General features: G+C 42.8%; 6 protein-coding genes across 6 annotated transcripts; 4 read left to right on the top strand and 2 right to left on the bottom strand.

Moving 5' to 3' along the window:
* Positions 1-663: 663 nt before the first annotated feature.
* Positions 664-1,530, bottom strand: SAMD00019534_124980 (hypothetical protein; the record flags this gene model as incomplete). The annotated part of the gene is made up of 3 exons (XM_012892295.1): positions 664-1,129; positions 1,212-1,329; positions 1,398-1,530. 3 exons carry the CDS (start codon positions 1,528-1,530, stop codon positions 664-666), a joined length of 717 nt encoding a protein of 238 aa, XP_012747749.1.
* Positions 1,531-1,979: 449 nt separating this feature from the next.
* SAMD00019534_124970 (hypothetical protein) lies at positions 1,980-3,814 on the top strand (the record flags this gene model as incomplete). The annotated part of the gene is made up of 5 exons (XM_012892294.1): positions 1,980-2,171; positions 2,245-2,514; positions 2,594-3,179; positions 3,256-3,500; positions 3,587-3,814. The coding sequence occupies 5 exons, from the start codon at positions 1,980-1,982 to the stop codon at positions 3,812-3,814; spliced, it is 1,521 nt and encodes a 506-aa protein (XP_012747748.1).
* A 59-nt stretch (positions 3,815-3,873) lies between these two features.
* On the bottom strand, positions 3,874-4,314 carry SAMD00019534_124960 (hypothetical protein; the record flags this gene model as incomplete). Its single annotated transcript, XM_012892293.1, has 2 exons — positions 3,874-4,071; positions 4,234-4,314. Coding segments are annotated over 2 exons (279 nt in total), but the record flags the coding sequence as incomplete, so codon positions are not given.
* Positions 4,315-4,455: 141 nt separating this feature from the next.
* Positions 4,456-8,446, top strand: SAMD00019534_124950 (hypothetical protein; the record flags this gene model as incomplete). The annotated part of the gene is made up of 7 exons (XM_012892292.1): positions 4,456-5,782; positions 5,846-6,002; positions 6,073-6,506; positions 6,571-6,754; positions 6,823-7,600; positions 7,668-7,926; positions 7,986-8,446. The coding sequence occupies 7 exons, from the start codon at positions 4,456-4,458 to the stop codon at positions 8,444-8,446; spliced, it is 3,600 nt and encodes a 1,199-aa protein (XP_012747746.1).
* A 237-nt stretch (positions 8,447-8,683) lies between these two features.
* On the top strand, positions 8,684-11,390 carry SAMD00019534_124940 (hypothetical protein; the record flags this gene model as incomplete). The annotated part of the gene is made up of 5 exons (XM_012892291.1): positions 8,684-8,902; positions 8,969-9,103; positions 9,268-9,408; positions 9,481-9,763; positions 9,820-11,390. 5 exons carry the CDS (start codon positions 8,684-8,686, stop codon positions 11,388-11,390), a joined length of 2,349 nt encoding a protein of 782 aa, XP_012747745.1.
* A 178-nt stretch (positions 11,391-11,568) lies between these two features.
* On the top strand, positions 11,569-16,712 carry SAMD00019534_124930 (hypothetical protein; the record flags this gene model as incomplete). The annotated part of the gene is made up of 5 exons (XM_012892290.1): positions 11,569-13,440; positions 13,517-15,490; positions 15,559-15,717; positions 15,786-16,031; positions 16,110-16,712. The coding sequence occupies 5 exons, from the start codon at positions 11,569-11,571 to the stop codon at positions 16,710-16,712; spliced, it is 4,854 nt and encodes a 1,617-aa protein (XP_012747744.1).
* Between the last annotated feature and the right edge of the window lie 64 nt (positions 16,713-16,776).

The following is a 16,776-nucleotide window of genomic DNA, read 5'->3' as shown; positions in this document are numbered from 1 at the left end:
GATTGTTTTGTTACTGCGGCTCACTCCTATTATACCAGAAACTCTGCTCAACTATTCACTGCCTGTGACCAATGTCAAGTTTATACATTACTTTGTCTGTTCGGCCATTGGATTCCTTCCAGGTGTTGCATTGTAAGTCGATGATGGTTCAAAACTACACTATCACATAACCTATATTGACCAAATGATCGACACCCAGCTTTGTTTATATGGGCAGCATGATTGGTGATATATCTCAAATCGGAAAGAGACACATTGGAAAGACAGAAATCATCATGTATTGTCTCTCTGCATTCTTTATGGTCGTTGCCATCACATTCATCACCATTATTGTCCGAAGAGCCATCAATAAGAAGTTGGATCTAGACGAGACTCATAAACTGCTGATTAACGATGACGACACTGACAAAGACGATGAAATAGACCGCGACAACATTCAGGAGGATGATGAACTTATTGACCAAGTCATCGAGCAACCAGAGGAACATAATGATATCGATATCATGCCATAGTTGGTCGACAACTGGCAATTATAAACACACTAGAGGAGAAATATTTCCTTGTATTACTACCATCATCACCAGTGGAGGTCCACAATGGTTTATTCACTTGGATTAGATAGCTTTGGTCCATCCTAGGGAGCATGATCACTTGGTAATCACTTTATTGCCAAAGGGAGAGGCCAGAGGACGATGCAGTTCCTGATACGATGTCACCGCTAATGACAAACGATGTCCTCTTCAAATCGTAGATCTTGGAGTTTGGTCTGGTCGAGTCGCACAGGCCATCACAAAGGAACACGTCCACCATGTAGAGTCCTGGTAGGAAGTTGTTGTCCTCGTTTGGTATGGTGGTGAAGTTATACTTGGACGAGTGCATTCCCTCCTTGACATCAGCCAACAAAATATAGTGGTAGGTCACTACGCCTTGGCCTGGTGCATACAATTGGTACTCAATGGTGCCAGTTCCGATCTCGTTGTACACCTCGTACTCTACATCAATCCAGAACGTTGTGTTTTGGGCACCGATTGGAGGGTCGGAGCTGACAGAGGTAATGCTTGCGTTACCATTGACGTTGATGTCACATAGCTTTGCCATCTGGCATATATAGATTGGATCGGGATCAGCTCTATTTAAATGGTGTAGTTTGGTTAGAAACGAACGTTCCACAATGGTGGTGGTTGATGTATGAATCTCAGGCAATACATTACTCTTCCAAGATGGCAACAAAAAAGATGGCACCCACAGCATCACAGACAACCAAGCATTCAGTGAATGTAGTTCCATTGAATGAGCTGCAGATATCAGAACATGTCTTGTTTGCACCGTCTAGAGAATAGGGTATTGTAAGTATAGTGCTTCATTCACATCATCCTGCGTGTGTTGGAGATGATTACCTTCGATGTGTCTAATCAATATCTCGAGATTGGTGTTGACAAAGCTGTAGCACTCCTCACAAGCAATGGCATCAGAGATTAAGTATTTGTCGATTGTTTCTTTGGTCAACTTGTTGCCACCTCCTATCTCCATGTTATAGGATAAGGTTATAGGCGCTAAGCATATCAATGCCAACAAACAAGCTAAGGTAATCGTACTGTTCATTCTAATATAAAATGTATGTTCAAGTAGTAGTAGTAATAGTAATAGTGAAGTAGAGGCATTGTATTTGCTTGGTTGTTGTTGTTGTTGTCCAGATCCTAGAGGTGGTCCACAGAATAGTAATGCGCATCCAAACAATCGAATAGATAGATATTTGTTACTGTTTGATTACTCCGACACCACTTCCTCCCTCTGCATGCATTACTTCAGTCCGATAATGATGACAGATGACGTTTGATAGTTCCATTGTTGGACCACTTTTTTATCTGTAATGATCAACAAACGATTCAACAACAACAACAAGTGAATAGAAACAGCATCATCAACAACAACAACAAAGACAACCTGACAGTAACACAACAATACTAACCTTCAAAGTGATGAGTGAATGCTTACTATACGCCACCAAAACCTTTTGTCCACGATGTACATTGGTGGAGAGACGAGGTTTACACCTGACTGATGCTCAGGTGGTTTCAAAGCCTGACAACAAGGTGTACCTCAAGTCATTATGCTCAAGACACCCTTCCCAATACACTCTTTACTGTTCATCGCTTAGTTTCTTTAATAGGGTATGTATGTTTGTTGTTTAGACGTCATCATTGTCCTTTATGCATACATACATATATCTAATCAATAACATAGATCCTAAGCTACACTACAGACAGCATTGACAAGAAACTCAATCAAGACATTGAGGACATTTGTCAAAGATACTCTCAACTACAGATTCAACAACAACAACAACAACCAACTACTCAACAACCAAACAATAGCAACAACAACAACACCAACAATGCCAACACATCATTAATAATAGAGCTCAATATATATCAGAACTCTATATTTCTAAACGATGAGACCATATGCAGCAATATCAAACAGTTCCAATCATTATATCCAAAGAATAGAAAGGTAGGTCCGTCATTCAACTCTTTCTAGATCACGTGATAGCTAGATGAATGTTGCCCACTAACAACCCTACAACAAACAGTTCTCTTTAAAGGTTATGGCAAAGGGATCCAATGATGTTCAAACGATCAACAACAAAGTAATATATATTGCATCATTGCTCAAGGGCTATCCGATACTGGTTGAGGTCACAGTGGAGAGACTCAACATGATTGGCAATCTAGCCAACAGCTGCTTCCTCCTGGGCAAGGTCTATCCAGCATTGAAGTACTTCTTGAAGCAAGGTGACGAGGAACTATTTATCAAGGACATGCATAGACTTCTCGCCATCCTTGGACAATACAATGGCATTCAAGCCGTGATCACCGTGGCACTGGAACGCAAGTTTGCAAACTTGCACAGCATCCTCGAGTTGCTACGATCCAAGAACGAGGTGATCCGAATCATCATTCTATCATTGGAGCGACCACCCAAGGAGATTGTTTCGTCACTCCAGAAAAAGATGGTCATCCAAGGCAACCAAGTGTCAAGCTCAACATCATCCACAACCGCTTCATCCTTGACACTGGAGGATGCAGAGTCTACAGACTTGCAAATCAATTGTAATGATCCATACGAGCTCATTCAAGAGATTGAAAGAGCGACAGATAAGAGTATTTCTAGTGATGGTATGTGTAAATTCCAGGCAACGAGATTGGTAGGACCTCCTTTACTAACCTATTTACTTGTTGGTACCATACTCAGACTTCTTCCCAGTCAATGTTGGATCAGCACTGGAACCAATGTTGAACTTGATGGGCTATGGAATGTTTAGCATTAGACCTTCACCATTCTGTGGCTTTGCGACTCTACTTATCAATACAGACACGATCCATTCACGTCCAATCAACAAGTTGTTCAACATTGGCAAATTCTACAGGGATCTTCAGCCATTGCTACCATCGTTGGAGGAAAAGATAGGATTCTTCAATGGTCTAAGGTTAAAATCTGTATGTATACAAACAGCCATACAGACAGACAGACAGGTAGATAGATGACTAATCTTACTTACCTTACTCCTACCTGTCTTGATTAGATTATCAAGTCATGTCACTGGGACAATGTACCGATACCAAACATATTCGACTACTTCACAGACAGAGCCAAAGCAGACATTACCAAGAGAGTGATAGATCAAACACAAATACTTATCATTCACAACAATATGGATATCGCCGCACTAGATCTCAGGCGAAGGTGTAACTGTGCCGTCAGTACAAAGACAAAGGATGGTTTCGTGTCCTCCTGTACTGGTTGTATTTAGTAGTGCCTTGATGTTATAAATGGTCGACAAATATGCTGCATACGAGATCGATTGATCGTTTATTCATCCAACTCTCCTATATATACAACGCCCTCTTGTCGTTTGTCCTCTGATTTCTCAAGCATCTCGAATGGTTCGTCTGTGGAGTGGAACTTCTCAAACAGTTCAGAGCAGTCCTTTCCTGCTTGGTCTGCAATGTATTGATCGTTTATACCCTCACCAGGGTGCAGTGAATGAAAGTGAGAGACGTCGTACACCTGTTGTTCGTTCGTTCGTTTGTTCGTTTTAGATAGAAAGATAGATAGATTGAGAGATAGATAGAACACTTGTTAGTGTCATTGGAAAGCAATCATGTTGTGGGGGTGTTGGTTTCGAGTGTCAACCCTGCCCAACAACATCAACAACAACAACAATCATACCTTTCCATGAACGATGATCCAACAATCATTTCTTGAATTATGCTTGGCAACCTCTTCCTTTGTCAACACCATTCTATATATCTATCTGTCTTACTGTAAGTTAATCTTCGTCTAATGAGTCGTTTCTACGAATTTCAAATTCAGATCCCAACCCCAAGTTCGTCTCCTAAGGTCACTGACAGAGCATCCATTATTATTATTATCAACTACACATAACTAGTTATGAACAGCCAACAACCAGACAAACGCTATAACGTTCAATATACAAATCAAAAGCACAAGAAACAGAAGCAATGGTTTGAGGGATCCATAGTGTGCTCCAGTACCAAGATTACACTCATAGAGGCAGACACCAAGAAGACGCTCGATTCAAAGTTTAGAAATAGCTCCATGATACTGGATGACGATGTGGAGTTGGAAACAGATGGATATATCATTAGGATCATTTCAAGTGAACAAAAGAGTAGTAGTAGTTGTAGTAGTGCCAGTACTCTGAGAACATCAAAGCAGACCTCACAAACAATTGCTACCAGACCCACAACGGGCAAGAGGAAGGGATTCACAGTTCCTACTGGTAGTGGAAATGCTCTCCTCAAGGAGGCCACACCTCCCATTCACCAATCATCTCTTGAAGTCAACAACAACAACAACAACATCAACAAAAGCAATGAAGAGGATGATGATACATTTGTATATAGACAGCCACAAGGACACAGACAAGGAACAGAGTTACGTAAAACTCGAGACATCAACATCAACAACACCAACAACAACACCAACAACAACATTTTCAATGATGAAAGCAATGTTTCCCTGGAACCAAAACTCACCTATCCAGTTCAACATGTCAGAGTAACAGAACCACCTGCTGATTCACGTCCATCTCAACCAAAGTCAAGTCTATTGGGTATTCTATCTTCATTGAACAGGTTGGCTGCTCCTGCTCAATCATTGGAGGTTGTTTTACAACCAACAGCAACAGTAGCACCAGATTCACCAAAGCAGTCACTTGTAGATGACTTTGAGTTTGACTACAGCGATCAAACTGTGGACAACCCCGACGACTACGTCCAATCTTCAGTGGCACCCTCTTCAACAGCTCTTCCACTACCAAAGCCAACACTCCTCACTCGACCTTTACTCCTTACAACCAAGTCACAGACCTCAACACAACTAGTATCAACATCCGGAGGTCTGAAGCGAAAGCCATTTGCACCATTGCATCCTGGACAAGGTACTGTAGAAACGCCACCACCAAAGTCATTGAGGAGCAAGTTGTTCAACTCTCCAGGCTCACTCAACAAGAAAGGCAACAACAATGAGCCTGACTGGAGTCCAGACTCGATTGTATTCCCAGATGCAAAGACTTGCGAGAACCTCTACCTTCGTGGCACAATCGATCGAAACAGAACGATAGTCAACAGTTTTGAGTCAATAGACTCGTACCAACAGTGTTTTGTCATGGCCATCCAAGAGGAGCTCAACATCAGATTGGTTGAACTGGCACACAACTTTTATAAGAGCTGTATCAACTTAAATACCTCTTCCAGTAAGTAGTCATGCTCTTCAATTGCAATGTTATGTTCACTAATCTTACTATAATCAATCATAGGCAATCCAAAGTGTGAGCATGGACCTACAATCAGATTGGTGACAAGGATGGGAGCAAACAAAGGAAAGGAGTACTTTAAGTGTGCTGCACCTAGGAACAGAAGCTGCAATTTCTTTCAATTCCTGGGCACTTCCCAGCTAACTATGCCACCCATTGTGTAAGTCAACTCAGTTCCTACCAGTAGGAAATGATTACTAACTATTGTATTCTACAAACCATCACATCAGTGACAATCACATTGTAAACCTGCCCACTGGTGACAGGTGTGAGGAAGTAGAACAGATATTCAACAACCGTGGAATATCACTCTATATGTCTGCCGACCTCTACGTCAAAGAAGAGAGAATACCAACTGTGTCCACCGACACCTTCACTGTAAATAGCAACTCCCAACAACAACCAACTCAACCAAAGATATCCTACTTTCTCAAGTTCCAAAAGAAGAAGTATCAACAATATTCAAAGGATGATTTATGGATACTGTCAACAAACAGCAACTTCTCAATCAACCCATTCATTGTGAGGAGTATTTTCCATGGTCCATCCCAACTGGGAATGATCGAGGTCAAACCAATTGGTGATATCCCTGAGAAGCTGAGTCGCGTGAACAAGGTATTTGCTATCCAGGCAATGAATGCATCAACGGAACTATCAATGATAGGTAAGTGAAATGGTGGTGAGCACCGTTGATATATTTATATATTCTGACACCGAACCAACAACAGACAACCTTCAGTCATCTATATTGGAGACACTTCCAATTTCCAGTACACTCCTAGACCCAACAAAGGAGACTGTATCCAACAATGACACCTATGATAAGTTCTACATGCACATTACCATAGAGGAGGGTCTAGCGCTTGCAAATGAGTTTATAGATAAGTATAGTCTCAATGAGCATCAATCAAGGTTAGTAATAATATTGACAATTATTATCTGATACAACTATACTTATACCTCCTAATCATTCACTATAGAGTCCTAATGGAATGTTTCAAATGGTTCAATTTCATTGACTCTGAGAAGGAGAACTATTCACAGCCAGTGCTGCTGGTTCATGGAGTCTTTGGATCGGGCAAGAGTACTCTACTCGTAGTCATTATACTATTCATTGACAGACTGTGTGAACTTGGCGACAATCATCTCATCAGAGTACTTGTGTCATCATTGACCAACGTAGCAGTTGACAGGATACTTCTAGGATTGCTACAGTATGGATTTGACAACTTCAATAGGATTGGAAGTGTAAAGAAGATCGCCAAGCCCATTCTCCTCTACATTCTCAAGAGTGGTGGTACCTTGGGCGGTCGTACTGACCTGGACACAGAAATCATCAACGATCTCAAGAGCATGCTAAAGACTGAGACGTTATCCGAGGATGAACGGACCATTCTACAGGAAACCATTGAATCCATCAAGTCTGGCAGTACAATCAAGAGGAAGGACCTTGGAAAGAGTCGAGTGGTAGGTGCTACCTGCAACTCATCTCTATTCTCCAGTTTGGATGGACAGGAGTTCCCTATACTATTCCTGGACGAGTGTAGTCAAATGCAAGAACCACTCTCATTGCTTCCAATCTGTCGTAGCAAGTGCCATAGGCTCGTGGCCGTAGGTGATCCCATGCAACTGGAGCCAACAATCCACTCCAAACCATCAGAGCAACTTATCAAGAGTGGTGGAGGTCTAGAGAAGACACTCTTTGTAAGATTGTCTGCCATGAATGTCAAACCAATACTATTACGAACACAGTATAGAGTATGTGTAGCATCTAACATAGGAATCAATCAATAGGAAACACTAACTTATACCCCCTATTCTCTAGTGCCATCCGGTCATTAGCAACCTGTCCAACCATTTGTTCTACAGTGGAATGTTGAACGATGGTATAATGGAGGTACACAGACAAGCATTGGTCAACAATCTTCCACCAATTCTATTCGTCGAATCAGACAGTGGATCAGAGGCACTGGATAACTTTGGAAGTTATTTCAATGAAGACGAGGTCAGTTTGGTCATGTCAATCATTGAGATATTGATGAATAATGGAATCAAAGAGAGTCAGATTGGTGTCATATGTTTATGTATGTGTATCTTAAATATCTATCTAGATTGATTATTAATATCATCTTCTATCCTTTAGACAAAGCACAAGCACTAAAGATACAACTCAAGTATAAGGAGATGCGAGAGAAAACAAAGAAGAATGTTTCAAATATGTCAACAAATGATCCATTTGTCGAATTTGAATGGGACAACTTTGATGATGATCCTAATCAACAGGCGTCTGAGGAAGAAGACATTGACGGCAAGCAATCAGAAGAGATCAAGATTAGTACTGTTGATGCATTTCAAGGTGCTGAAAGAGACATTATCATACTCAGTTGTTCCAGGACGACACAAGCATATGGATTTGTGGACAACAATCAGAGGCTCAATGTGGCCATCACCAGAGCCAAACATCATCTTTTGATTGTTGGACGTTCATTGACTCTAGTCAACAATGAGAAGTGGAAGACAATTATCCGAAGTGCCAAGTGCACTGTATCTGGACGAACATTGGTCAAGTCCAAGCAGTTTTATGCCTCCACACCAAACGAATAAAAAACCCCCTGGGTTGACCCAAAAATCAAACAAAATCACAGAACACACCCTTTTGAGATCTCGATCCTGGGAGTGAGTAGTACGTAAAGGTGGGAGGAAGAGCACACTAATTGTTATCAACAACAGATAATTATTATTATTATATATATATATATATTTATTGTAGACGCCTACTACAACTAAATCATGGCAAGGTCACACAAAGGGAAGGACAAGTTTAAGGTCAAGGTGGAGATTATGGTTAAGAAGGTGGCCAATCTTAAAGAACTCAATGGTAGCTCAGTGTTCATATCTTGGAGGCGTGGCACGTCAAAGGTGCAGGGAGAGACCACCCATACCATCGTTAGGAATGGTGAGGCCACCTTTGAAGAGAAGATATCCTTTGAGTCAAAGTTCTTCATTGATGCCAAGACACAGAAGCCCGACGAGAAGAAGCTGTCAATGTCATTGAAAGAGGTATGTAGTCAAAAGTGAAGACTTAAAGTCGTTCAGGTGATTTAAGCTGACCATTATATTGTATAGGAGAAGAAGAAGTCCTCAAGTGGAAAGGTGTTGGGAAAGATAGAACTCGACTTGACCTCCTATATGAACTACAAGACCACTCAGATCGTTAATCTATCATTCACCAAAGGCATCAAGCCTGAGCCACAGATAACTGTATGTTGTGATACATCAACATCAACAACAACAACAACAACAACAACAACAACAACAACAACAACAACAACAACAACAACAACAACAGATCAAATGACTAACATTCATTTGATATCTATCTCTAGTGTACTTTTAATACTATACCACTCAAATATAATGACAAGCCCTTGGTTAAAGTTCTAAACAAAGATACCGTATCCAAGGATCCAAGGTTGGTAAAGACTATCTCTGGAGAGGACTACTTCTTGGACAAGACAGACTCTGCATCAGATACAACCGTCGATACATCACAGATCACCGATATGGTATGATTGACAAATATGTCACATGGTCTATGTTTCAACAACTAACAATGGTGTTGATATTCAACGATCTAGTCAGTGGACTCTTTTGGAGACGACGACATCAATGATGATCTAGGAGAATCAAAGAAGGAGTTGAGACAGCAGATCGATCAGATAACAAAAGAGAAGGAGCTGGCAGAGAATGAAGCAGATGATCGACTACAAAGGATGAAGGATATGGAGACTGAGATTGAGAATCTCAAGAAACAGAACAAGATACTGCACGATGATATAGCTGATAAGGAGAGGTTGATCGAGTCCTATCAGGTCGAGAAGGATGACCTAATCAATCAACAAATGATGCAATCATCCAGAGGTATGTAATGAAATGTCCAATAGCAACAATGTATATATACTTATACCAAACCAAAGCACTGAGCGATAGTAATGGTGTAACAGAGGTTGATATGCTGAAACAAGAGAAGCTGGAAAAGATGACCGTAATCGCCAATCAGGAGAAGGAGATTGCCAAACTCAAGAAGCAGGTTAAACAGAACCAGCTGTCAAACTCAGAGATTGGCTCACTCACTGGCACTGACCTTCGAGGCAAATACACAGCACTGCAGCAAGAGAACGAGGAGATGGAGAAGATGATCGCACGACTTGAGAAGGAGAACGCAGAGCTACAAGAGAAGCTAAATGTTGGCATCACCACAAAGAAAAGAAGCGATTCATTCAATGGTGGCAACAGTGCAAATGATATTGGTGTCGTTACAAAGTCTGGCTCAGTCGATGAGCTGAGACGACAGTCACTGGCCTACAAGCAGGAGCTCGATGAGAAGACTCTGATCGAGAGGACCATCTTCTTGGCAGAACCACAGTTCAAGGGTACTCTGTCGGTCTCTGGCATCAACCTGTTTGATGGATTGGTGGCACAAGGCATTCTGAAGGATGCCAAAAGTGGCAGCAGGATCTTCTCATCAATATCCACTGCGTTTGAGACCACACTGAAGAAGTGTATCAACGACAACAATATGCTCGCCTACTGGTTGTCCACCAGTTGTCTGCTGCTGGCCAAGATCGAATCGTCACAAGGCTATGCTGGCAGTGAGGCCGCTGACAAGGCTGGTCTCTCACCAATCAGCAGTTTTGAGTACCAGCTCAAGACCACCATATTTAAGTTCTACAGTCGACTGATTCAGAACACCTACGCAAAGATCTCACCCGTGTTGATCAGGAGTATACTTCAACACGAAATACATGCATTCAACAGTGGCAGACTACTAAAGAGGAAGTCTGCATCAGATATTCCAACTTCGCCATCAATCAACAACAACAACAACACAGCTTCACCAACAGCGGCAACAACAAGACAACAAAATCATCATCAACATCACAGCATATTCAATAGCAACTCACTTTTGGACATTCTAGAGGAGATGCACGACATCCTTCGTCAGAACTATGTGCATTCGAATCTTGTTGGACAATTCTTTTCACAGGTGTTCTTCTTCACCAACGCGCTCCTTTTGAACAGCCTCAACTCGATTCATGGTCTCTGCAGCACTGCCAATGGCTTCCAGATGAAGATAGAGATCTCCAAGGTACAGGACTGGGTGGCACAGGTCAACCTGACAGAGTCAATCGTTCAGATGCAACAGATGATCGAAGTGACCAATCTGCTCGTGATGGACAAGAAGTTGATATCCGATGCCGACGTTTTGGAACAAGTGATACCATCGATGCAACCGCATCATGTCAAACATCTGCTCACTCTATTCCAAACGGATCAGATCAATAGTGATCCCATACCATCTGGACTGTCCAAGGCAATCGACCAAATCATTAACAAGAGTGGTGAACAATCACCGCAGACATTCGACATTGATCTGACCTACATGAACCAACTCTCATTGGACTTCCTCAAAGACTCTAGCTACAGGGCATCAGACAGGAGGGACACTGCTGGACGAAACAATGCCCCCACCAACACAAGGAGGTAATGACCAATTTCAAAATAAAGTACTGTCGCGCGCCCTTTTCACCTGTTCCAAAGAACGAGAACTCCAAAACAGTGTTCAAGCCGTTATTGGCCTTAATTAATTTATTGTATCACCAATATTTATAATATATATATATAACTACATAACAATGACAACAATTATAAGACCTGAATTAGATATGAACCTTTTCACTGGTGTCACACTATTTGATGATGACTCCAGTACTGAGGACCATGACCAATCTAGTAGTAGTACTACAACCAATGAATCAGTAAACACAACACCATCCGAGAGGATGAAGACATGGTTCTATGATCATTATCATACGTTGTTTACCTACCACCAACAACGAAGGGCAAGATTGTCCGAGCTAAAGACTGAATTGGCTGGCGAGTCTAGGTCACCCCCCTCATCTCCTCTCTCTCGTGACGACAAGAAGAACATGGAACATGAACACCATGTCAAAGAGACCTCTTATCTACGAATGCTTCGCAAGACCACTCAGAAGGACTTTGAACCATTGTTCATCTACTCATCATACAAGAAGGATGGCGCCAACAATAACAACAATAATATTGCCAAGAAACAGACACCCAAAGGCAAAAACAACAAGAACAACCGAAGGAATGAGACATTCACAGCTGCATCACCAGAGTTGAACAAGGCCAATAACAACAACAACTCACAGATGACAACTCCAGTCAGATCAATCAGTCAACAACATTCCACTCCAATCACACCATTCAATCACAACAATTCCGCAGTACCAAACACTGTTGTACATACATCAAGATCTCCACTTTCATCACCTCCAACATCGCCATTCATTTCCAATGACAACTTGATGGAGCATTTCAATGGTGGAACATTCAGATTGTCAGAGCATGCTACAAAGGCAGGCGTTCGCTTCAGTGCCGACACTGACAGTATTCCATCACCATCATCGTCATCTGCGTCAGGTGACGGTGAGTTCAATTTGGATCGTTCAAACATGCGTCGCACAAAGAGTATCTCAAGCATCAACAAGTCCAAGCCACGTGGCTCCAACGTCAACCTTCCAGCAACGCCACAGACACCCAAGAACAAGTCCTACACAATGATGTTCAAGCTTGACCCAAAGACCAAGTTGGAGCAGGCAGAGAAGCTGCTGCAGGAGAAGGAAGAGGATACCAGAGTGGCTGCAGAGATTGGAAAGACACTACTTGAGAGAAACAATGAGCTGGAGGATGAGATCAAGACACTCAAGTATCGCAATCACGACCAGGCCGATCAGATAACGCGACTGAAGGTGGTCCTGAATGACAATGACCGTCTGCGCACTGACATCATGCTCCTGACATCCAAGGTGGATTCTGCAATGAAGGAGAACCAGTTGCTGAGCTCCAGGGAAGCCTCCCTGCAAGATCAGTTGGATCAGCAACAGCTATGGCTACGCACAGAGTACTCTCCTTTGAAGGCCAAGACCATCAATCAACAACTCCACGAGATCCAGTTACTCAAGATGAACGTGGAGCACTTACAGTCATCTGAGGACAAGCTCAAGAAGAATAGGGATCGATTGGCGCATCAAAACGAATCGCTGAGCAACTCTGTTGCTGACCTGCAGAACGCCCTGGAGGATAAGGTGGACCAAGAAAGCTATGATGCCATGAAGCTCAAGGTCAAGGTACTGCGCGACAAGAACAAAGATCTCAAGCAACGTTTGAAGGAGATGGGCAACACAAGCATGACATTGGCCAGTGAGCCAGAGGCCATCATCAAATCTGCCTTCCAGGAGCTGATCAAGAATGAAGAGTTACTGGCTACCATTCCCCAGGTGGCCAACCTCCGTATTCTCTCTGATGCCAAGATACTCTTGCGTAGAGTGGAGTCTGAGATATCTACTCAAGGTGATTGTTCATTGATTGCTGCCCTATTCAAGTATCTGGACAATGAACAACAACAACAACAACAACAGCAGATTGAACCCATCAACAACCATTCATCCTTCCTCAATGAATCCTTTGAATCAACCACAGAGGTATCAGATCCAAAGTCTGCTCTATACATGGTATGTATTTTTGTTGTCAGCAGCCTTAACAATGAATGCACCAACTAATACATCCATCACTACAACACTGATCTAGTTGATATGCATCGTATCGATATACAAGTACACCAACTATGACAAGAAGAAGTTGGAGAGTGAGAGCAATCTGATTGATGAGCTGGACAGTCAAGTGGAGACACTCAAGAGAGTAATCGCCAATCTGGAGTACGACTTGGGTGAGGCAAAGAGCTTGAACCTGAAGCTCGAGGAGGACATTGGCCAGCTCAAGACACCCCAGCCTCATGTCCTATCCTTTGCCGATGAACTAAAGTCTGCCTTCCACTCTGACAACCATGACAAGAGTTTGGAGGAGTTGCGCAAGGAGCACGACCAACAGATCACACAGCTCAATCAACAACATCTATCCGATTCACTCGAGTTGGAATCACTCCGACATCAGTATGAGAAGGTGACACAACTCTTGGAGCAGCAGCAACGAGAGAACAAATGTCTACTCGAGTCTGCTGCAGAGAGCACTCGCAACCAATTGGATCAGCTTGATGCCAAGCTTAGAGACAACACAGACATCTGGAGAACCCGTTTGGATTCAGAGTTACTGCAAAAGGACACTGAGCTACAACGTCTATACACCGAGCTTGAGCAGACCAGGAAGGACGCAGTTGAGAAGGAAACTCTTGTCCAGCAATTAACCAAACAGCTGGACGACCAGGATCAATCCATCATCCAACGACAGTGCAGTGAGAAGGTGGCCATGGACAACATTCTCGACCAACTCAGAAACACACAACAAACAATGGAGGGTCAGGCATCTCAGATTGGTCAATTGGAGGACAAGTGCACGCTACTTACCAAATCAAATGAGGAGCAGAACCATTCGATAGTGATGCATCTCTCGACTATCCAGATGTTGAAGCAGGATGTAGTGACACTGAGAGATTGTAGTGGTCAGTTGCAAGATCGTATGGACACATTCAACAATGCCGTGGAGACAAACCTTTGCCATCTGCTTACCAGGTTCAAATCGACTGAGGACAACCTCGATCAGCTACCTGCCAAGGTTGATGCGCTACTACAACGCATCAAACAACTTGAGAATGACCATAGGGTACTCCAAGACACCAACGTCAGTTTGATCCGTGCTGCAGAGTCTATGGTTGTGGAGCACAACGACCAACAGCACAAATCAGTTGCATTACTTCAAGAGAAGCTTGATCAATCAGTCAAACAGAGCATTGAGATGAAGGCAGAGTTGGATGTACTGATGGCAAGCGTACAGACAGAGAGAGATGGCAATGCTGCATTGGTGACAGAGAACAACACACTCAAGCAGAACATTGGAGAGATGAGACGACAGTTGGACCAGAGAAACAAGGAACACCGTCTATCAGTCAAGGAGCTATCACAGCAACTCACTGAAATGATGGAGTTTGTTAGAAAGCAAAAGGAAGAGGAGGACAACACACAGAGCATGGTGGAGGTGCCCAGCGACAGTTTGACAAAGGACTACCACTTTGAGGAGGAGCTACCATTGATCCAGTTCATCAATCAACGACTGAAGCCATGTGAGGAGATCAAGCATGTCTTCCCAATCGATCCCAGTAAGCACATCCTTCACTCTTTCTACGACGGTGTGCTCATGTGCAAACTGGTCAACTTTGCTCGTGAAGGTACGATCGACGAGCGTGTCATCAACATGAAGCCCAAGAGAAGCATCGAAGTGGACCAGAACTTCAATCTGGTGGCCAACTCTGCCAGAGCCATTGGATGCATCATCCAGAACATATCACCACAGACCATTAGACAAGATCCAAAGGTGACCATCATGATGATCAATCAATTGGTACGAGTTCATCTAGAGTCCACAATCACTGTGGCCAACTATCCCAATCTCTGTCTTCTCAAGTCATCCGACGAGGACATCAAACATTTTGTCGCTCAGAGTGCTTCACAACTTCTTCAACGATGGATCCATTATCAATTGGAGATTAGCAACAACAACCACAACAACAAAGACAAGACCAAGACCTCTACATTCGAGGAGTTGATACTTGTAAGTAGTGAGACAACATATACATTCTGTCATGGAATCCATTTATCACTTACATCATCATTCATTAGGATCCAAGCAATTGTATCAAGTTACTCAAGAAGCTCCTTCCTGAGCACTCAACCGATGTGTGTCCAGACCAAGCGGACAATGTATACAAATGGTTCATCCAAGAGACATCGACCAAGATGAACATATTCCCATGGCTATCTGTTGATTCAATGAAGAACGTAAGTCCTACCACTTAGAATTGCCAACAACAATCACATTCTCACTCTGACACATCCAAACTCTTTAGAGGAACCTCAAGCTAGCACATCTATTCGTGGCTAGCTTCTTCCTGGCAATCAAGGATATTGGCATCAGACTGGAGGCAAAGGACAAACAGGTCACTCTATCCTTTGTTAAGGAACTCTCTGACCTTGCCGACGTCGAGGGAACCAGGGAGGAAAGAGCCTTTTGCATGTGGATCAACTCCCTTAACCTAACTAGATATGTAAACAATCTTCAACAAGACTTGCAAGATGGTTTGATCATTCTACAGGTAAGTTATGGACAAACATTCAGTCTGTTCTCCGCTCACTAACTCACTCACATACTCCTACAATGATGTCATCCACAGATGTTTGACAAGATCAAGACAGGTGTAGTGAACTGGAAGATTGTCAACCAAAACCCAACCAACAGCTACAAGATGAATGAGAATTGCGATATGGGCATTGACATTGCCAAGAAGCTCAAGTTCTCACTGATTGGCATTGGGGGTAGCGATATTAACGCTGGAAATCGTAAGCTCACACTTGCATTGATCTGGCAGGCATGTAAATATCATCTATTGTCCATTCTTCAGAGTCTACGGGCGAGTGGATCGAACCGCGACGTCACAGAGTCAGACATCATTAGATGGGCCAACCAAAAGGTCACCACCATTGGCAAGTGCAGTGGCATCACGTCGTTCAAGGACAGTAACATTGGCACTGGACTGTTTTTGGTTGACCTACTCGAGTCAATGTCACCAGGCTGCATCAACTATTCAGTGGTCACCAAGGGTGACAATGCCAATGATCGCAAACTCAATGCTCAGTACATCATCAACATTGCACGTAAACTGGATTGCTGTATCTTCCTTGTTTGGGAAGACATTGTTGAGGTGAATCAGAAGATGATTCTCACACTTGTTGCTCAGCTCTACATCAAGAGTGAGATTTCAAATTTAATTAAATAATAATAATAATTAATGTGTAAATTTTTATCAATTTGATCACATGACATCGATCTTGATCGGGCGA

The sequence above is a fragment of the Acytostelium subglobosum genome, assembly GCF_000787575.1.
Source record: "Acytostelium subglobosum LB1 DNA, scaffold: scaffold44, whole genome shotgun sequence".
NCBI lineage: Eukaryota > Evosea > Eumycetozoa > Acytosteliales > Acytosteliaceae > Acytostelium > Acytostelium subglobosum.
Note: the sequence above shows the minus strand (reverse complement) of the source record. Positions and strands in the feature narration are given on the sequence as shown.